Raw genomic sequence first — 22,857 nt, forward strand, 5'->3', positions numbered from 1 at the left:
TTAAGGCCCGGCTTGACAAAGCCCTGGCTGGGATGATTTAGGTGGGGTTGGTCCTGCTCTGAGCGGCGGGTTGGACTAGATGACCTCCTGAGGTCCCTTTCAAACCTCATCTGCTGTGATTCTATGAAAAGCAATACTGGTGTTGGTTCGATTAAGTCTCCTTCCAGTGAGAAGTCTCTATGAGCAAATTATAGGGGATAACAAAATAACACACAGCTCTGCTTGAAGCTGAGGGTGGGGGTTGGCTAGTTATTTAGTGCTGAATGGGGCAAAGGGGCTAGTTATATGGCACTGTGGTATTGATGGAATAGGGACAGGTGTGTTTTTTTTCCTGTGCCACTGAAAGAATAAATAAATAAATAAATACCATCACACCATCTGTCATCAGTGCAGCTCAGCAGAGCCAACTTTGAGCCCGGGCCAGGATGCCACCACCCTTCTCCCTGCTTCGCCAAGCCAAGGGCAATGCTAAGAGACTAGCCCTGATGGGAAGAGAACACAAGCCGCTGTGAGAGATGCCCAGGGCCCCCCCCCCCCGCCTGTAGATAATTAGCTGAGGACTTGGATCACCAAGAACTTGATTTAAAAGTGTTACTGTGAACTTCCTTTTGAAATGGGAAAGGGGGAGGAAACAGAGGGGGGCCTTCTGGTCTCAAACTCAGTATCCAGAGTCTGTGATAAGAACTGGCAAGAGAATGGTGATTTTGTCTAAAAATTCTTCCAACCCTGGGCCATCTCAGTGGTGACATCCCACTGAGCTACACAGATGCCTGCCATATGTACACTGAGATCACAAAGTTTCCAGCCCTTTCTTAGTTTGTGAAGAAAGGAAACAGTCCGTATGTTTCAAAAATAGGGCCCAGATGCCAAAGTTTGGATCCAGACTCGGATTTGAATCTCAATTTCCCCATGCATCTGGGGGTATTTGGATGTGGAGTTCAGAGTGGCCTATTACAAAGACAGGCTCAAGGAAGTGACCTTCAAATCCAGATCTGAATCCAGATCCAAACTTCCCCAGAGTTTTGGGTCTGGTCTAGGTTGGGATCCTTTATTCCAGCCCGGGTCCATCCCTAATTCCTTGAAAGGAAAAGAAACAAAAACAACAAACTAAAGGGTGATTTAAAATATCAGGAGAGAGGCAACCAAGGAAATAAATAGTGACAGGAACAATGGTAATACTCCTAATGTCATGGCAGCACTGAAATTCAAGCAGCACGCACATGTCAAGAGTACTTCCTTCAAGCCTCTGTCAGCAGGGCCCTGAGGCTCGGAGGTCAGATTGTGTCCCACAGTTCACTGGTACAACCAACTCCCTCCCTGGTGTAGGAATGGAATTGGGGGAGGGGAGAGGACAAGTGGATGCGGTCACTGCTGATGACTCTGTCTTTACTGTATCCACTTGATGCCATGCTTCAGCAAGACAAAAAGTCATCAAGATTCTAGTCTGTCTGTCTGAGGCCCATCAGCCGCACCTCAGAGCTGGAAAGGATATTGCTTCAAATAGTCCCCCATCCTCCTGGGCAGTGGCAGCTGGTCCACCTCTGCTGTCGACTTGTTGATCTGTAGACGGCACAGGTGCTGTAGGCTGGGGGCACTGTCCTTGCGGCCAAGAGGCCGTATCAGCTTCAAGTGCACTGCCGCAGCCACCATCTCCTTTTGCATGGGGGACAGCGGCGAGGGCGGTGGATAAGGGGCCTCATTCTTGTTCTCCATTGTGCAGGACATGACGTAGTGCTGGATAAGGCTGACCACATCTGGGAAGGCCAGGATGCGGGGTTTGGATAGGCAGTTCGAGTCGAGCCGGAACTTGCTGTCGGCATATTCAATGCGCACGTTGGTGGGACCCCGGTTGGTCTTGACGGAGAGTGTGAACAGGTAACTGGGGTGGGTGCTGTCCCGTACCAGGAAGGTGCCCTCAGGCATCTTCTGAAGATGCTGCTTGGCCTCACTGGCTGTGATAGACCCCCAGTACCAGCCTGGAAAGGAACCACAGAAATAAAGTTCATTTAAAAATAAAGAAAGAATTATCACTAGGCTGAAAGCCCAGGCTGCTCATATCGGGCAGGCCCTGAAGTCCATTCAGGTCAAGGCCTGGGAAAGGACAGGCATCAGGAGAAATACACTAGAGATGGCGTAGCCAAGCTCTGCAGGGTTTCCAACCTATGTGTTTCATCACTGTGCCCAGGCTGGGGGAAGGGAAGCCACCCCTGCAGTGGGCAGGGCTTACAGAGAAAGAGGAGCCAGTTCCTGTTTCTGTCGATTGAACTATTAAAGGCAAAGTTCCTGGGTATGCTAGTGGTGGGTTACTTTGTGATACCCACACTGGCTGTGCGGCGACTGAGATCGGGACCACTCATTGCACTGATAAGTTGAAACTGTAATGGTTTCTGGGGCAAGACGCTCACAGCAGACCAACTTTAGTGCCGGGCAACCTTTCTAGGAGAGGAGATTCTTCTTGGACGTGGCTCACAGAGTTCTTCCCCATACCCAGTGACCTCATGCTTGTGGGTAGAGTCTTACCAGATTCTCGCAGGTAGGAGAAAGTTTTTGCAATGCACAGCAGGTCTTCTTCAGGGTCTCGCATCCGAGGCAGGTTATTCTCAGGAGCAGGTGCCACAAAGGCAGGAGCAGATTCTCCCTGGAAGGCCGTAATGGAGCGAGGCTGCATGATCTGCTCTGACAAATCCACAGCAATGCCTCTGAGCGACTGTCTCCTGATCTTCTCCTCTGCCAGCAAAGGATGGGGTCTGAAACGAAGGACGTATTGTATGATTTTAGCTTGCCTTGCCTAGGGTTGCATTATCAGCTCAGCACCTGCTGTGCTGTGCTACAGTGTATGTTCTGTTTACAGATCCTCTCCATGGTTATGTTTCCAATGGAAGTAGAAAAGACAAAAACAAACTCGACAGTGCTAAAGATGAGCCCCTAGATGCAGGGAGGGATGGTTGTCTTTTTCCGGCTTGGGATAGGCACAAGTTCAAATACTACCTTTTATCTCCACTCCTTGAGCCTGACATTCTTCTAATCTATAGGATGCTGCATTTGTAATAAAGCTGTGGGGAGGAGATACAGATAGGGTTCTTGATGACATGCTGTGGGCCTGATTCTGCTTTCACTGGTGTAAACCGGGAGCACCTTCATTTACTTCAGTGGAGTTACTCCTGATTTATGACAGTATATCTAAGAGGAGAATCAGCCTCCCCCCTTTTTTTCCTTCCTGTTATCCTCCTGCCACTGCAGGTTGGCCTGATCTTGTCATGCCTGTTAGGAGCTAGGTGTGGGCTGATCTTGAAATGCCATCACAGCAGAATAACCAGCCAGTCCCTGTTACTACAAAGACCCTGGCATGCAAATGACATGAAGGAAACTTAGTGTAAAGTGTGCACTAGGCATGTTTATAATGGCAGTAGGGAGTGTCATAGTGAGCATTGCTCAGCGCGGTGATACATTTTCCAAGGGAGCAGGTATTGTAGCTTTCTAGCAATCAGCTGTAATGTGTCCTGTTGCCCTGTGATCTGTGGCAAGTCCGTCTCTGTACTATGGGGAATGCTAAAGGAAGGTATGACCTGTGGTGAGAGTACAGGATGATGGGGGAGGTTAGTGGGGAGCTCTCCTTGCTAGTCAGACTCCTTGTGTGTGACGCTTTCACTGCAAGGGGAATGTACAAAGCTGTGTGTCCTGCGGAAGGAGGCTGAAAGCTGCAGGTGTCACTGCCCCTGCCTGTGATAATCCCACAGAGCTGGAAAGAGTGCAAATTAAAGGAAAGAGAATAAAAACAGAGCAGTTGATGGGAGGATCTGATGGTGCCTGGCTCATGCCTTCCATCTTCTGTCACTCTTTAACCTTGCTTAACCCTGTGCTGCAGCACATCTCAAACATTTATCCCTGCTGCACCTGGCACCAAGGTGACCTCTCTAGGGTTAAAAAATATAAGATAAATGAGTTCCCAGGGAAATGCAGTACAATCCCCAACTTGAGACCTAGGGACTGTCTGGAACAAATGGAGATTAAAAAGGCAGCTGCAGCATTCTCTGTCATAGGAAAAAGAGGGGGGAGAGAGGACTGATGTCCCTGGTGTTTCCCCGCCAATCTTATCAACTGTGTCCTTTGTATAAACAGTGACATTTAATGGACACACAGATGTGGATGAGGAAGGAGATAAGGTTACAGACTGATCTTCCCTACCCTACCCTGATTTGGCCTACTCCTCTCTCCAACCCTCTCGCCCTGCTGAGAGACAAATGTTGGACAAGGATCCAAAAGGAGGGACACATGAGGAACAATAGCACAGAGGGGATTGAAAGTGATGAGGGAGTTTTTCCTTTGAGAGAGAGAGAGTGAGCTGCAATCAGGTTCTGCATGCCTAATGTAGCTACGTAGATTTGGGATAAGAGAGTTTTTATGGGGCCATAGGTAAATCTGGCTCTAAAGCGAGGGACACTCAGTCTTCTCAAACAATGAAGGGCAGGCAAGGAGGGCACACTGATCCCACAAAATCAAATGCTTCACAGACTTTCAGAAGAGACTGCTGTGAGTTTACACCAGCCAAATACATCCCTGGTCTTCCTCAGCCAATCATTACTTTAGGAATAGGAATATATGACTTTGAATCCTGTTTATTAATTTCTAATCTATTCCTTGAAGACCTCACCTTCTAGCCTCTAGTCTTCACCAATAGCCTCTGATACCTAGTGTACAGAAGCATTTCTCTGTGGCTGTTGCAGGCAATGGCTCTGGATAAGATTCCCTTCTATGGTAGCACTGTAGGGAAGGAAGCCCAGACACTTTTTCCAAGTAAAGTCTCACCTGGGTTATATTCAATAGCTTTTGGGTACTGCCTCTTCTCTTACGAAAAGAAGTAGTACAGGCCTGATCCGCCACTGCCTTGCACCTTGTGTAATCACTGTGCAAACTGGGTGTCAAATGCTGCCATGAGTGGAGGATTCAATTTTGGTAGCTTTCAACACCCACCAGTTTTCACAGATATAAATGACTGCAGAAGGTGAAAGGTAGGGGAGGAGACACACAGCTTACAGGCCCCATTCTCGGCTCGAGAACAAGAATTGTGCAGTTTCAGATTCCAAAATTGAGCTTGCTTCCTCCTGGAAATGTTTCTGCAACGCCCTCAGGCAAAGTCTTATATTTAAAGAAATATTTTCTTGTTGCTAGCATGAGAACTGTTTTGATTTTTGGACACTTGATCTGGGAAGGAGATTAAGAATTGTCTGAGGGAGATGGCGAGACCAGGAAGCAGCTTTGAATGGAATCCTTAGGCTATCACTAGGTATCTTAACTGATCATTTATTAGACAGTTCTGCTCTTGCTTTGACTATGTTGCTCCTGTATTTTCCATTGTCTCATGGAATGTTGTCTCTGAATCTCCAGGACTCTCCTTAAACTACTACCATTCCCCTTTCACTAAAGGAAGCTGTGACTCAGTTCACATTTCATTCGGAGATTCATTCAAGTCTTTAAACTCTACGTACAATCTTAATCTTCTCTCCACAGTCACAAAGGCTCTCCTGAAGTGGAGCCAGTGTGGAGTGGAGAAAGATGAGTACATCTACAGAGGTCATCCTCTGGCTTCCATCTGCTCCCTGACTATCCTGCCACCTAAAATCTGTGGGCCCAAACCCCATGCGTTTCCAGAGGGGTTCTTCCACACTATCCAGGGAAGGTTCACACGAGTGATGCTGCATGGATTTTGCTTCCCTCCCATACATACAAAAAAGCCCAGAGTTGATATAACCTCTAGTGAGCAGAGAGTCATGAAAGGAAGTTTTCAAATACATGTGTGGCAGGAATGTGGACCCATTAATGGAGGTTAATTAATGTTGATTCGAAAGTGGTTGAGCTACTAAGCAAGACAAATAAAGAAAAAGGGTCTAGGATCAGGAATGAACAGAATAAATTGTCACTATAGCTGCTGTTATGAACGCGATAAAAAACTATGTGGAAGAAAGCGTATTTATAAAAATCAGCAGGTCTAGTTGATATTAACCTTTTTGTCCTAAAAGAAGCCGCAAACAAACTTTTTCTGATGTACCGACTGAACTTTTTGAAAAGCTCTGGAGAACTGAGAAGGTACAAGAGAGCAGATATAGACGGCACCAATTAGAGTTATCTTTGCTGTTGTCTCTGTGATAAGTCAAACTTCATAATGACACAAATAATGAAATAGTACAAGAAGAAGGGTCCAGTCGTAAATTTCTTATATCTGCAAACACCCATCAACTCCTACAGGGCTTTTGCCTGAGTAAGAAGGGCAGGATTTGGTCCAAAATGCCTAAAATGCTAGAGGATAATGGAACTCAAAGCAATATTTAGCCAGGGCTATAAAGATAAACCGTGGACAAACTTCTTCTCATTTGAATGAAAAACAAATTCATGGATGAAGAGTATGTTGTAGATAGGATATATTTGCACTTCAATAAAGCATGTGATAGTGTAGTGCAAAGCCTAACTTGAAAATTAATTTCATGCAGCTTTACTATGGACACTGACTTATGGGCTGAAAACAAGGGTGAAACCAAGCAAAGGTGAAACCAAGCAAAGGAAGACATAGGCTGAGCAGCAGGAAAATATTTGTAATAGTGAGTTCTGTGAGACATTAGAATAGGCTGTAAGGGGAAGTGGTGGTAATCCCCACCATTGAGTCACTTAAAAGTAGACAGGACAGAACTATAATACTGTGAGGAAAATCTTCTAGTGGCAGATGGGATGGTTAAAATGACATCATGGCCAAAATATTAATGAATGCAAATGAGTGCAAATATTTCCAAGTGCACAAATGCCTGATACTGTATATTCATACAGGTTGGGTACTTACATATGTAAGTACCTAACTGGTCATGTGAGCATTCAATTGCCAATATGCATGCACCAGCCAGGGGTATTTATTTGATAAAATTAGGCAAGCACAAATATTTGTTTTCACCTAACTGGATATCTCGTGCACTAGGGCTTTTTCCCCATCTTTAATTTCTATAATGCACTGTGTGTATACACATGTATGTGTACACACACACACAATCTTGTATAGAAAAGCTCTGTAAGAAGAAACATACATTAATTCTATATATTCATTTGGAATTAGACATGGACAATTTTAAAAAACAGATTCCTGAAAAGCTTTTTCCCTGTAAGTTTCTATGGAGAAATCAGATAACTCCTATTATTCTGTGCTTCAGTCCTCTGTAGTTTTACATATAGGTACAGTGTACAGCATAGTCAGAATTTTCCCCCAGTTGATTTTTACCCTGTAAGGACACTGAGTGCCATGTGATTTCTCAGCTCTAGAGAGAGCATCAGGGATCCTGTCTGTTCATGCCCTTTTGGATAAAAGATATAAAAAGCAGAACACAAGGCATGCACATGTACAGAGGACCAGATACTCAGCTGGTGCAAATCAGCATAGGCTCATTAACTGGAATGGACCTACCCCAGTTTATACCAGCTGAGGATCTGCCCCAGAGTCTGTTATCAACAATTCTCAAATCATGAGTTTAAAATGAAGGTTGCAAAGAATCTTACCCCTGAACACAGAGGATCATGTCACTCCAGGACCAAGGAAAAAGCATGAAGTCTTCAATAGGATGGGAAAATGATTTCCCCCTTTTTCTTGCCTCCTCCTTCTTTCTTCCCAGAAGGAGCTAGGAAAAGTCTTTAGTTAGGAATTCGCAGGAAGAAAAGAGTGGACTGCTCCCAGCAAACCTCTTCGACAGCACTCTGGAGTTCACACACAAGGAGAGACCGAGCAGAAAACAAATCAGGCTGTCCAGAGTAAGACTTTACTGATTTTTCAGCAACTTTAGCTAGGAAAATGTGTGCAGCCTTGGTGCTTTTGAGGATAAGAAAATATATTCTTGCTCTGATTAAAAAGAAAAAAAAATTAAGAATGACCAGAGAAAAGGAAAATCGATTTTTAAAGAAGAAATGAAATCTCCTTCAGAACGACCTTCAAAGTCAGGATTCAAAGCACCTCTGAAATAACAATAAATAGGTATCAATAAATAATCTCTCCTTGAATGTAGAGCTGGGAGAGCAGCAACCTGCTTGGATGCTGGCTCCAGAAGTAATGAAGCTCTGGGAAAAAACACAACTAAGTAATCTTTTGTTTGCCCCTTTTAATCTGTTCCAGGAAGTGACCGATTCCTGGAATTGTATTGTATTCACATCACTGTTCTGACATTAAAAAACAAAAAGTATAAATAGATGTGTCCATAATAGACATCTTGATGCCAGCACTGCACTCCCGAGAATTGGGGGCCAAAAAAGAGCCTCCAAAATATACCAGAATCCCCAAGGAAAAAGGCAGATCAGGTTGGATCGATCAGCTCCTTCCAGGGACCCACTGAAAAGTTGTAAATTGTTTTCTGTTTTATAAAGCTCTTGGCTGCTGTTCCTCTGTGTGTTCAAAGAAATACCTTTGATAGATTTCCAAGAACTTTCCAGGAAAGCTGGGCTGGCCCACAGAGCTCTGCCAATTAGAGCAAACCGAGGCTGGGCTGGACCTCAGAGCTCTGCCAATCAGAGGCGAATGAGGCTGGGCTGATGCTGGAAGCTGCAATGAGCCCAGCCCAGCCCCATGGTGACAGAGAAACACACACACGCAGCAGAAAAGAGGGAGAGAAATGCTAGGAGCAGCTGCAAGCACTAGAGGCCCTTTAACCATGTGGCTAGGAAAAATAGAGATTAGAAACCTCACTGACAATTCCCAGATGCCTGTGTGAAACCAGAGAGCAGCTGTAATGCACTCTTCCTAATAGCAGCAAGTAGCCTCCTTATTAGGGTGATATGTACTACAAGGCTTGAATCAAGGAATTTCCCCTCCTTTAGCTTTAATTTGCAGTATCAAATTTGCCAATTCCCCCTGCTTTCTCCTAAAAACAAATTATATTTCCCTTTCCTTCCCAACTGTGCAGGGTCTGGCCAAACAGGCTGTGATATCAACCCCGAGATCCATGTTTTTCAAGTGGATTTGGTGAGGGTGAAAGGTGCTGAGTTGAAAGCATCAGAGATAATTCCTTTTTAATGCACAGAACAAGTATGACAGGGGCAACGGCTGAGTAAATCCTTCCAAGGAACACAGGATGTAGGACTGGAAGGAACTTCCTGGGTCACGGAGTCTAGTTCCAGCCATTGCAGGCAAGCTCATCACATAATCCCATTCAGAAATGTATTAAGCTCCCTCTTCAAACTAGTTAGGTTGTTTACTCCCACTCCTCCTACTGGGATGCTATTCCAGAGCCTCATTCCTCTGATGGTTGGAAACCTTTTTCTAATATCCAGCCTAGATTTATTAATGGATAAATGAATAAATTCCACACCACCCTAGGCCACTGACCTGTGTACACCACCTTCAGGGGTAAGATAGTGATGAGCCGGTTGGGCTCTAGGGAAATGGAGTCCTGGGAGTCTCCATTAGGACTCCTAGGTGCTGGAACTAAGAGTGTTTCTGCATCCCCTGGCTTGAAGTGGTTTCCGTCATATACAGGGTTTACAGTTTGGGTCAATGGCTCTCAGCACCCCACTGTACACGTTGTTCCAGCACCCCTGCTGGGGCTGTCTACAGCACAGCAGTCCCAGTGAGGAGTCTCTTGTAGTGAGAAAGACAGCTGAATACTAGCCATTGGGCAAAGTGCCCTTGTAACCTGGGAATCTCCTAGTCTTTGAAGGCCATCCCAGCCACCAGGTAAGGTTTATAAAACCAGTGTTTCCCACAGGTTTTGTAAACTACCCGCTGAGTCACTTTTAGCAGAGTTATGTGGTCTCAGGAGAGGGCGAGAACAGAGCAGGTCCCCCACAAGCTGCCAAAAAAATTCCATGTGTATCGTCCTGACTTTCCAGCAATATTCTTCCTCTGTGCACACTCTCCTGGTATTTCTCTTCAAAAATCTGGGTAACCTAGGAGTAAGGCACATCAGTTTAGACCAGGAATAAGTAAGGCAACTGAAATTTGCCTCTGACCCCAATGCATGCACATGCATATATACACCAAGAGCCTAAGAATCCAGTAGTGAGAGATGGGATTTCAATTCTAAATCCTTCTATGCCTCATCAAGGATGCACTTAGGAGATTTTCCAAGGGCTCAGCTTAGCTCCCTCACATCTATGTTTGGCATTGTTAAAAACATAATGTTAGTGAAACAGTCAAATCAGCAGTTCAGCAATAGATAGATCCAGGCAATGGCTGTTGTCTCATGCATCCATAATTCACCTTTTCATTCACAGTGCCTCGTCCTCTTCATTGAGGTTACAGATTTATTATATCTTAGGCAGGAGCACTGCAGCTCAGCATGGGCATGGAAAAGGCATCTTTACAGATTTCTTAGGTTTGTAATCAAGCTCTACCTAGTGGCCATTTTCTGAAAAAACACCTCTCTCTCTCCCCCTCACTCTCCTCTCTCCAAGGAGTAGGAGTACATAACTAAATACTGAGTGGCAAGAGCCAAAAGTCAACACATGCACTCAATTTGATAACTCTGTTCTTTTGTGCTGTGGGAGTGGTGGTATGTGGGCGTGCACATCAGTAAAAAAAGCATACTGGTGTGTGTATATAACTCATCTTGGTAATCCCCTGAGTGGTGGTCGATGAATGTGTTCCAGTGAATGTGCTGTTTCTAAGTACTGGGTCTATTACTAAAACCTGTCACCGAAATATGGAAAGAAAATAGCTACATTTTAGTCAGATCTACACACACTCCCTCTTCTGTCTGTATTTAACTTACAGATGGTGGGGCAGATCCTCAAATGGGGTAAATTGGCATAGTTTCACTGACTTCAATAGCCCTACATCACTGTACATCAGCTAAGACTCTTTCCTATCATTCCCACTGCTGACATCCCTGATTTACACCAAATGCACAAAAAAGGTAATAAACAAAACGGAGGGCCGGAGTCACCCTTGTCCTGCACGTTGGGTGGTCACATACCTCATGCAAAGCCAGGGAAAACCCCTATGTTCTGATGAGGTAGCATTTGATACCTTCTTTGTGTTCACATTGCACTGGTGTAAATGTCAGCACAAAGTGCAAGTTAATGGAGAAGAAGGACTTTGAATTGGGACTTAAAAAACACAGTATTACTGCTGGCCAAATGGAAGAAAATTTGATTGAGAGAATTTTAGTATCAAAGCTCTGAGAGGGTTTAGAATAATAATGGGAAGCAAAAAATATAAAAGCAGTGAATAAGATGACAACGTCCCTTAGGAAATTCCACCAACATGCTAGCACCATCTACTGGTGCCTGTGTATAAGACAAGTCCAATGGTCCTGACTCTCCTTTACACTGACACTTTGCACCACTCTAGTCATGCAAATGGCCTTTAAAATGGGTTTAAATATAATTTTTGCCCACTTTAAAGTCTCTTCACACTGCCATCTTGGTGCAAAGTGGCCTTATTGTAAATGAGAATCAGGCCCAGAAATGTTTTAATGCAAAATGTCTATATATCTACATATAACACCAGTGGGAGCCCCCCATGTGCATCTGACAGCAAGATTGATCTCTAAATTTAAGATGTTATACCCACCAAGGACAGGAAATTCATACGTCAGCGTTAAATCTACCCCAGCTGCTCAAGGCTGCTATCCTTTGATCCCTAATCCCTTTGGGATCCCTTTACAAGGGGGCAGGGCTAACTAAGGGAGAACATGGGTTTAAAAAGCCATCTCCTAAGTGACTGGAGGAGCTAGCGAACAGGAGCAGGAAATAGCTGAGTTTTGCAAGGAGCAAGAGAGCCAGATAGGCCTAACAAACCTATGCTACATGTGGGCCAATAACACCCCCCCGCCTCCTCCCCCCAAAAACGAACAAATAAACAACCCCCCCCGACAATAGTAAAAATGATGCAGGCAGAAATCAAACAGCAGATAGAGTGGGGGCTATCCAATTTATTGCACTGAATGAAGCATGTATGATTTCCTGCCTTGGGGGCAGGTTGTGTTTGTGTGCAGTTGGTGCGACCAACTCATGGCCCTCAGAGACCGAATACTGGCTCTTGAGACCAGAGTGGCTGAACTGAAGGAGCTAAAAGAGACAGATAGGGACACAAATGAGATTTTCAGTGATGCGGTCAAGTGGTCTGACAGCCTCTATGCTGTTAAGTAGGATGAAAGTCTCAGGAAGGAGAACATCAAACTGGAGCATCAGGAAATGATTGCAGATGATATCATGGTATCCTCTCACACTGAGGTTACTCCTCCAGTTATTAGGAAGAGACAGGAAATGGTAATGGGAGATTTAGTTATTAGAAATATATCTAGTTGGGTTTGTGATGACTATGAGAACCTCATGGTGAATTGCCTGCCAGGTCTGAAGGTTGTGGACCTCGACATCTAGACAGACTTATGTGCCGTGCTGGGGAGGAGCTGGTTGTCATGGTACATATAGTTAACCATGAAATAGGGAAAGGTAGGAGAGAGATCCTGGAGGCCAAAACTAAGGGCTGTGGCAAAACCAATTGGTGTGTTCAGACAGACACATCCTTGAGGGGAGGATTTATTAAAGGGGATACTCTATATCCTAGAAAAAAGGAGGAGGAGAGGATGGAAGTTGATAAAGTACAGGTAGGAACATAAGAGAAACAGTCAAATGAAGAAGAGTCCCATTCAGTTACAACACATGAAGGCTAACAACTAAATACTGATAACATTTAAAAGTGCTTGTGTACAAATGCTAGAAGTCTAAATACTAAGATGGGTGAACCTGACTGCCTGGGATTAAATGAGGCTATTCATATAATAGATATCACAGAAACTTGGTGGAATGATGATAATCAACAGGACATGATAATACCAGGGTACAATATATATAAGAATGAGAATACGTCACACTGGTGGGAGATGTAACACTATCTGTGAAAGAAAGCTGAGTCAAATATAGTAAAAATCTGAAATGACTCAAACTGCACCATACAAACTGTAGAAATAGAAATTCCATGCTTGAATAATGAGAGTACAGCAGTAGAGATATACTACTGACCACCTGCCCAGAATGATGATGATGGTGACTGTAAAATGCTCAGGAAGATTAGAGAGGCTACAAAAACAGAAAACCCAGTAACAGGGGATTTCAACTATCCCCATACTGACTGGGTACATTTCACCTCAGGATGGGATGAAGAGATAACATTTCTAAACACCATTAATGACTGCTTCTTGGAACGGCTTATCCTGGAACCCGCAAGCGGGGGAGGCAATTCTTGATTTAGTCCTAGGTGGAGCACAGCATCTGCTCCACAGGGTATATGTAGCTGAACCGTTCAGTAATAGCAACCATAGTGTAATTAAATGCAACATCTTTATAGGGGGAAAATACCAAAGAAACCCACCACAGTAGCATTTAACTTCAAAAAGAGGAACTACACAAAAATGAGGAAGCTAGTTAAACAGAAATTGAAAACTGCATGGAAACTATTTAGAAACACCATAACCAGGACTCAGATTAAATATATATCCAAAACAGTAAGAGGATCAAAAAAATGTTGCCATGGCTAAACCATATAGTAAGAGAAATGGGTAGAGGCAAAAAGTCATCCTTTAAAAATTGGAAGTCAAATTCTACTGAGGAAAGGAGCATAAACGCTGACAAGTCAAGTGTAAAAGTATAATTATGCAGGCCAAAAAAGAATTTGAAGAGAAACTCGCAAGAGACAAACAGGAGCAGCAAAAAAAACAAACAAACAAACAAAAAAAAACGCCCAAAGGTGTTGAAGTACATCAGGAGCAGGAAGCCTGCCAGTCAGCGGGGCCAGTGGACAATTAATATACTAAAGGAGTATTCAAGGAAGACAAGGCCATTGCAGAGAGACTAAATGAATTCTTTGCATCAATCTTCACTGCCAAGGATGTGAGGGAGATTCCCACACCTGAGCCATTCTTTTTAAGTGACAAATCTGAGGAACTATCCCTATCCCAGACAGAGGTGTCATTAAAGGAGGTTTTGGAACGAACTGTTTAATTTAACAGTAATAAGTCATCAGGAGCAGATGGGACTCACCCAAGAGTTCTGAAGGAACTCAGAAATGAAACTGTAGAACTACTAACTGGCATGTAATCAATCGCTTAAATCAGCCTCTGTACCTGATGACTGGAGAGTAAATAACATAATGTCTAATTTTAAAAAAGGGCTCCAGAGGGTATCCTGGCACTTATAGGCTGGTAAGCCTAACTTCAATACCAGGCACATTGGTTGAAAACTGTGGTAAAGAAGAGAATTATCAGACATATAGACGAACAAAATATGTTGGGGAGGAGTCAATCCAGCTTTTGTAAAGGGAAATCATGACTAGCCAATCTGTTAGAATTCTGTGAGGGGGCCAACAAACATGTGCATAAGGGTGATCCAGTGGATATAGTGTACTTGGATTTTCAGAAAGCCTTTGATAAGGTCCCTCATCAAAGCCTCTTAAGCAGAATAGGGAGTCATAGGATGTTCTCTCTTAGCTTATCATGGACCAGTAACTGGTTAAAAGTAGGGCTGTCAAACTGTTACAAAAATTAATTGTGATTAATTGTGAGATTAAAAAAATTAATCATGATTAATTAGTTTTATTTGCACTGTTAAACAGTAATAGAATAGCCTTTATTAAAATATTTTGGATGTTTTCTACATTTTCAAATATATTGATTTCAATTACAACACAGAATACAAAGTGTACAGTGCTCACTTTATATTTTTATTTAGATATTTGCACTGTAAACAAGAAAAGAAATAGTATTTTTCAATTCACCTCGTACAAGTACTGTAGTGCAATCTTTTAATCATGAAAGTGCAACTTACAAATGTAGATTTTTTTGTAATATAACTGCACTCAAAAATAAAACAATGTAAAACTTTAGAGCCTACAAGTCCACTCAGTCCTACCTCTTGCTAAGACAAGCCAGTTTGTTTACATTTACGGGAGATAATGCTGCCTGCTTCTTATTTACAATGTTACCTGAAAGTGAGACCAGGCATTCGCATGGCACTGTTGTAGCCGGCGTTGCAAGGTAGATACGTGCTGTATATGCTAAACATTCATATGCCCCTTCATGCTTCAGCCACCTTTTCAGAGGATATGCTTCCATGCTAATGCTTGTTAAAAAAGTAATACATTAATTAAATTTGTGACTGAACTCCTTGTGGAAGACCTATATAGATCTTCTGCTCTGTGGTTTTACCTGCATTCTGCCATATATTTCATGTTATGACAGTGTAGTACGGGCTCCTGCCCGGCCTGGTCGTTGCGGCCCTTCCTTGGACCCAGGCTCTGAGGAAGGCCACTGCACCTTCCTAAAAGGGGAATGTTAGCGTCCGGATAAGTCGCAGTCCAGGCCCTCAGGCAGGGCAGACTGCCAGGTAGTCTATCGCCCCGGCCCTCATGCAGGGTGGGTGAGCAAGGAGTGTCCTCTGGTCAGGAGAGCGGGGTACCGTAATTACTCCCTGGATGGCGAGGACAAGGGGGGAGGGGAAGGAGATGCAGGCCCACCCGACTCCACTGCGTCCCAGCCCAGGGCCTAGCAGTGGCAAAGGCGTTGCCACTGAGTCAGTGGGGCTGCCGCCACAACGCACCAACGGGGTCTTGCCCCTGTCTCAGTCACAGCTATGGCTGTCCCTGGGCCACTTCCTCCCCATATCCCCAGGTACCTGTATCGATGGGATCCTCAGTGTCACTGGGGTACACAGCCCACAGCAAGCTCACCATTCCCTCTGCGTCCACTGGTGGCAAGGCGGGGAGCTCCTTGGCAGAGGGCAGCTCCTCTAGGTCACAGGGCTCCTGGGGTTCCTCAGCAGAGGGCAACTTCTCCAGGTCGCAGGGGTCCAGGGTTTCAGCGTCAGGCAGCTCCTCCAGGTCCGGACCAGCCTCTGCAGGTTTCCCCCAGCCCTCAGGCTCAGGGGGCTCAGCCCATTCACTCAGGTCCAGAGTTCCTGTCCGGTCCTGGGGGCCTGGTGGTCCAGGCCAGTCTAGGGGGCCCAGAGGCCCTATCCAACCCTTAGGGCTTGATCATTTGGGCTGTTCCCAGGTCCTGTGCTTTGGAGGCACTCACTTGGGGCTGTAGCCAGCAGGCCAGGACAGCATGTCTACCTCCAGCAGCAGCTTGTCCCTCATTGAGCTGTGGGGCCTGCTCTTTATACTCCCAACCCCGGCTGAGGCTTCGCCCCTCTGTTGCTGTATTGGTCGGCCGGCGGGGCCTATCACTAGCCAGCTCCCCCTTGCCGGGCAGACTGGGCTGCCAGCCCTTTCAGTGTCTGCTCTGGGCATTGTGGCCCTTCCTCGGGCCCAGGCTCTGAGGAAGGTCACTGCACCTTCCTATAGGCAGTCTCTTATGATGACCCAGCACATGTTGTTTGATTTAAAAACACTTTCACTGCAGATTTGACAAAACGCAAAGAAGGTACCTATATGAGATTTCTAAAGATAGCTACAGCACTCAACCCACGCTTTAAGAATCTGAAGTGCCTTCCAAAATCTGAGAAGGATGAGGTGTGGAACATGCTGTTAGAAATCTCAAAAGAGCAACACTCTGATGCAGAAAGTACAGAACCCAAACCACTAAAAAATAAAATCAATCTTCTGTTGGTGGCATCAGACTCAGATGATGAAAATGAACGTGCGTCAGTTCATACTGCTTTGGATTGTTATCAAGAAGAACCTGTTATAAGCATGGAAGCATATCCTCTGTAATTGTGGTTGAAGCATGAAGAGGCATACAAATGTTTAGCATATCTGGCACGTAAATATCTTGCAGTACCAGCTACAAAAGTGCCAGGTGACATTGTAAATAAGAAGCAGGCAGCATTATCTTCTGTAAATGTAAACAAACTTGTTTGTCTTAGCGATTGGGTGAACAAGAAGTAGGACTGAGTGGACTGTAGGCTTTAAAGTTTTACATTGTTCTGTTTTTGAGTGCAGACATGTAACCAAAAAAAAAAAAAAAAAAAATCTACATTTGTAAGTTGCACTTTCACAATAAAGAGATTATACTACAGTACTGTAGGAGGTGAACTGAAAAATTCTTTTTTTTTGTTTATCTTTTTTAAAGTACAAATATTTGTAATAAAAATAACATGAAATGAGCACTGTACACTTAGTATTCTGTGTTGTAATTAAAATCAATAAATTTTAAAATGTAAAAAAAATCCAAAAATATTTGTAATACCAAATTAAATGTATTCTATTATTGTTTAACAGTGCAATTAAAACTGTAATTAATTGCAGTTATTTTTTTTAATCTAGTTAATTTTTTTGAGTTAATTGTTTGAGTTAACTGAGATTAATTGACAGCCCTAATTAAAAGATAGGAAAGAAAGGGTAGGAATAAATGGTCAGTTTTCACAGTGGAGAGAGGTAAATAGAGGGGTCCTTGCTGGGACTTGTGCTTTTCCATATATTCATAAATGATCTGGAAAAAGCTGTGAACAGAGAGGAGGCAAAGTCTGCAGACAATACAAAATAACTTGAGATTGCAGTCTGCTTTAGACTTAGCTAAGAGTTACAAAGGAATCTCATAAAACTGTGTGATTGGGCAACGAAATGGCAGATAAAATTCAATGTTGATAAATGCTAAGTAATGCACATTGGAAAACATAATCCCAACTATCCATACAAAATGATGGGGTCTAAATTAGTTGATACAACTCAAGAAAGATATCTTGGAGTCATCGTGAATACTTCTCTGAAAACATCTACTCAATGTGCAGCAGCAGTCAGAAAAGCTAACAGAATGTTAGGAACCATTAGGAAAGGTAGAGATGATAAGCCAGTAAATATCATAATGCCACTATATAAATCCATGGTATGACCACACCTGGAATACTGCATGCAGTTCTGGTTGTCCCACCTCAAAAAGATACATTAGAATTGGAAAAGGTGCTGGCTGCTGCAGAGGGAATGAACGGAACAGGACAATTTTGACTGATCCATATCCTGTCGTCCTGTCCCAGGTTCTGGCAGTTGGAGGTTTAGGGACACCCAATGTGGTTGCATCCCTGACCATCTTGGCTAACAGCCAGTGATGGACATATCTTCCAAGAATGTATCTAATTCTTTTTTGAATCATAACATCCCTCGGCAATGAGTTCCACAGGTTGACTGTGCATTGTGTGAAAAAATACTTCCTTATGTTTGTTTCAAACTTGCTGCTTACTAATTTCGTTGGGTGACCCGCTAATTTTTGTGTTATGTGAAGGAGTAAATAACACTTCCTTATTCACTTTCTCCCTACCCTTCATGATTTTATAGCCCTCTATCATATCCCCCTTCAGTCGTCTCTTTTCCAAGCTGACTAGTCCCAGTCTTTTTAATCTCTCCTAATATGGAAGCTGTTCCATACCCTTAATAATTTGTATTGCCTTTTTCTGCACCTTTTCCAATTTGTTTTAGTTTCTTGCCTGTCCAGTGGCTCTGCAGATGATGATGTGAAGCAGACACTACACTGAGGCTAGCTGGAGCCAGCACAAAAGTCCTACAGGCTATGTATGGCAGATGGCAAAAGTCTCAGAAGGCTCTCTAGGTCAGCACATCTGCCCTGTGGACTAGCACTGTGAGGTGGCAAGGAGATGGAGGCCTTTATGTGTTAGCACAGTATTGGACACAATAAAAGCATAAGTGTGTTTGGCAGACTGCTCACGGATGTCTCCTTATGATGCAGAGCATCCTTGCAGGTTATGAATGTGAGATCTCAGTCACAGGAACCGGGATCATTTCAGCCTGCTGGATCATACCATAGGCACCTGTGCAGAACTTACATTCAGTTCCTCTGGGCGAGCGTGCCATACAATGTGATCTCAGAGACAACAGCCGTGTGCTGCTCTTATCTGCTGTTAAAAACACTACTAACATTATTTGGGTTGGAGACAGGGTAGTGAGACGAGGGGAAGAGAGTGGCAATTGGAGGAGGGGATAAGAGGGGACAGAGAGAAGAGAGAAAAAGAGGTTCGAAGCAGAGTAAAATCCAAGGATACAGAAATCGGGAGAGATGCTGTTAGCGACACAGGAAATGAGAGAATCCATCCCTCCAAAAACTTTTCCGCTTGTTAATCCCATTCAAGAAGCACAGCTTCTAGAGAAACCAGTTCAGGAATGATGCAAAGGTCAGGCCAAGTCTGCTCAGACAGTGCTGCCATGCCTGCAGTTGCACAGTCCCCTGGAGCCAGATAGCAGAATCAGCCTGTCCCAGACGGAATGGGGCTGTGACACTTACTGCTCATGCTCCATTGGTGTGTGGTATTGCGCACAAGCTGCTACTGTTTGACTGGGAGTTCTGTGAGGATCACTTGAGACCCGTGGGGAATGTTTCCCCTTTATTGCTGGTTTCCCAGCTGCCCCTCCTTTTTAACTGGAAACTTATAGTGTCCCTACCTCCACTCATTTCTCTCCATGAACACACATACACCATTTGCTACAGTAGTGCCCAGTGACTCCATCTAAGATTGGGGACGCAGTGTGTTAGGAGCTGTACACACACAGTCAAAGACAATCCCTGCCCCAAAGACTTTAGAGTCTAAATAGGCAAGACAGAGTGAAGAGAAAGAGAGGCAGTGATTTGCTAAAGGTTGGCTACTACCATGGAGCAGAGGCAAGAAATGAACTCACATCTCCTAGTTATAATCCAGTGCCTTTTCCTCTAGTCATGCTGCTGGACATGTGTCACAGTGTGTCTGGATTAAAGTTCCTCAGCTGGCACTGGTGTTTCAGGCACGAGCATGAAGGATGGAGAAATATCAGATTATACATTTAAATCTTGATCCTAGCAACAGGATGCCAAGATTTTCTTGCACTAACTCCTGGTTATCGCAGGTAAGAAAACAGGAGGAAATGGAGAATATCACCCTTACATTCAGTTTCTGATCCTATCATAGAGTGGCACTGGCCCTTTGAGAGGGAGCAGGGCCAGTGCACCTGGTCATCTGACCCCCATTTGAGCTATAAGAGAAGGCACCTGGGCCCTAGCATAGGTAAACAGGGTGAATTATGCTGGAGATGTTCATTATCAATGCCTTAGAATACAGGATGATGGTGATGTGTGACCAGAACATTGAAAACCCCTGTAGAAAAGACTGAGAGGTAAAAGAACAATCCCCTGGGAGCTGTAGCCCAGGGTGGACTGAGGAACTGGTTGTTAACTGTGGTTTTGTTATTGTGGAAAATAAGTGTGAGGCTGGCCTCCAGAAGAGCTATGCTGAGCTAGCTTGGGCAGGCAAAGCCCTAAATACTGGTGGTTTTTCTTCCATGAGATGTACCAAGCCAGCCCCCCCAAAAAAAAATTCTAATGACCTCACTGGTCATTCAGTAGACAAAAACAGTTTCCTTAAAGCTATCCAGCCCTATGGCTAGAACCCAGACAGCCGATTCATATATGATGGAGATTACTGAAAAATCTTTACCCATCAAATGTAAAAGAGTTCTACCAATCCCAAAGGATCGGACACACTACCAAAGAGGTCAATGAATAGTTCAGATCTTACCCAAAATACATGTTTAAAGCCAATACTTATTAACTAAACTACTATTTATTATAAAAAGGAAAAAGTAATGGTGAAAAGGCATGCATACATACACACACAGATGAAAATAAAGCTCTTAGGTCAGTTTTAAATTGGAGATGATAACTGAGTTGCAAAGTTCTTAAATTGCAAAGTCTCTGAAATTACCCAAACAGCTTGGGGGTCATCAGTCCTTGTTTAGAGCTTCTTTGTTAGAAATCCAGTCCAGAGAAATGAAGACTAAATAGTCCATATGCAGTTTGTGCAAATTCTCCCATGAGAATTAGCAGGGTGATTCCAGGCTGGTGCTGGGATCCTAATCTTGTGATCCAAACTTTTCCTGACAAGCTTGGACAGATTTGAGACAAAAAGGACTAGAGTCCTTTATAGATCCATGCAGCTGACTGATATTTTCTTGACAGCAGGTGCCTCCTTGAACAATTAATAGATGATTACTTGGGACTCATCTCCTCTGTCCTGTGCACATGGTAACTAGTTACATTAGCACAAGATAATTGGCCATTTACAACCATTTACAGGTATTTACTACTTAAACTTCAAATAGAAATAAAAACAATAGTATTGTTACATTCAAAGTTCCATCTATATGCTCCTTTTGAACTCTTAATCAATAGAACAGTGAGAGACTGGAAAGCAGTTTATCTACATTGCTAACCTCTAACAAGAGATACGTAAACAACATCAAATAATTACCAGTAATACACGTGTATATCAAAGCTCTAGTCTACATATAAGGAATGACCCTCACTATCATTGCATTTTCCTATAACATATCTTTAAACTAAAAGGTCAGATTTGGGACATGCAACTGGCGAAGTCACTTAGTTTTTTTCTTGCCCAGTGTCACAATAAGATTGCCAGGAAGGAGACTGTGGGTATGGTAGTCTGCCCTTTGTGAATGGGGAAGAAGTCCAGTTTATTAAATTGGCCTTCTTGATGGTGGTTCTGAATTGAACACTCAGGTCTCCTCTTGTGCTGAGTACTGGCATTTCCATAACCAGTACTGCTAGCCAGATGTGTGTGACTGCCATGGCACAGGTGCCTTTCCACGTCCCAAAACTCCTCAGGCCTGTCGTGAGTACTAGCATGATCACAGCTGCAAGCCCATGTCAGCACAGTAGCCCCACAACCCAGCTACCTCACAAATGTTGCAGTTTTGTGTGTGACACCTCTGACCTCAGAATGGGGCAGTCATCTGTAGACCAGCAAGAGTGGGACATACTAGAGCCTGCTGGATGACTAGTGATCATGCTGCCTTTAATAAACTGTAGTACCCCAGGTTTATAAAGAGAGCCCTCCTAAGCTAGTACCTCACTGTCCTAGGTTTGCCTAGAACAGTGTTTCTCAATTGGGGTTCCGCGGAACCCTGGGGTTCCGTGGGAACACTGTTAGGGTTCCACGAGCAGCTGTTCTCCGCGCCGCCGAGAGCAGCTGTTCTCCGCGCCGCCGAAAAAGGGAAGATGTCCCGGATTTGTCGGTGGAGGGTATCTAGTGCAAGTGTAATTTAAGTGAAATTTAATTGAGAAATGCCGACGTTTGGTGTTAAGAGTTTGGGGGGTTCCACAATTATTTATGGAGTTCAAAAGGGTTCTATGGCCAAATTTAATTGAGAACACTGGCCTAGAACAATATTGTGATGGCATGTACTGGGTGTCTTTCCTCCCCTTGGTGTATCCTACTTGAAAGTGTCCTTTTAGGTGGGGAAAAAGCCCTGAGTTTAGGAGCTGTGTACGAAGGCCAACCAGCATCAGGTATTGCACTGATATATACAAGCTGGTCAGGGAGCAGCATCTCTCTGATGGTGTATACAACCTAAGTGACTCACCTTACTCCCCAACACACTGGGTTTTTTTTGGTTCCTGGAGGAGCTGTAGTAACCATCCTCGCCCCCTCCCTCCCAGGGTTGCATTTAATCCCTGACCCACAGAGATGCATAAATTTAATACAATATAGTCCCCAAAGATATTGCATGGGATTGCAATACTTCTCACAAGGTGTCTACACTATGGATTATGATACAGAGTATATGAAAATGCACTGACCTTAGGGACCTGCACTTAGGATATTGGAAGCCATCTTATCTTAAGAGACCATTTTCAAATATACTCCTGATTTTCAGTACAAATTTTTTGCCATCCAGCTGAAGTCACAATTTAGTGAAGCAACTGACTTTTGCTGGTCCTAAGGGTAGGTGTTGAAGATTTCATTGAATTAGATCACGTGGCCTCTGACAGGCTAAGTCTTGAGCAAGCCATAGAGAGGGTGCTGATGATGTAGATTTTTGAAAAAGCTACTGCTTTTCCAAAAGCCTAGATTTAAAATACTGTGTGAATTGTTTAATGATCCATTGACTGATAGGGACCTGCT

The 22,857-nt window shown here is 43.9% G+C and overlaps 1 protein-coding gene and 1 long non-coding RNA gene across 2 annotated transcripts in view; one reads left to right on the top strand and one right to left on the bottom strand.

Moving 5' to 3' along the window:
- The window catches only part of LOC137166384 (uncharacterized), a 38,874-nt gene extending 20,276 nt beyond the window's left edge, over positions 1-18,598 (top strand). The window contains exons 4-5 of the long non-coding RNA XR_010923680.1: positions 1,721-1,875; positions 18,368-18,598. This is a non-coding gene — a long non-coding RNA (uncharacterized lncRNA). The remainder of the gene's footprint in view (positions 1-1,720; positions 1,876-18,367) is intronic.
- CISH (cytokine inducible SH2 containing protein) lies at positions 218-8,401 on the bottom strand. Its single transcript, XM_067568087.1, has 3 exons — positions 7,534-8,401; positions 2,521-2,747; positions 218-1,976 (listed from the first exon to the last, which is right to left on the bottom strand). Exons 1-3 carry the CDS (start codon positions 7,578-7,580, stop codon positions 1,474-1,476), a joined length of 777 nt encoding a protein of 258 aa, XP_067424188.1. The 5' UTR covers positions 7,581-8,401; the 3' UTR covers positions 218-1,473.
- Positions 18,599-22,857: the final 4,259 nt, after the last annotated feature.

The sequence above is a fragment of the Emydura macquarii genome, unplaced genomic scaffold, assembly GCF_026122565.2.
Source record: "Emydura macquarii macquarii isolate MOO-44397 ecotype Brisbane River unplaced genomic scaffold, CSIRO-AGI_Emac_v2 contig_2846, whole genome shotgun sequence".
In the NCBI taxonomy this organism is placed as follows: Eukaryota; Metazoa; Chordata; order Testudines; family Chelidae; genus Emydura; species Emydura macquarii.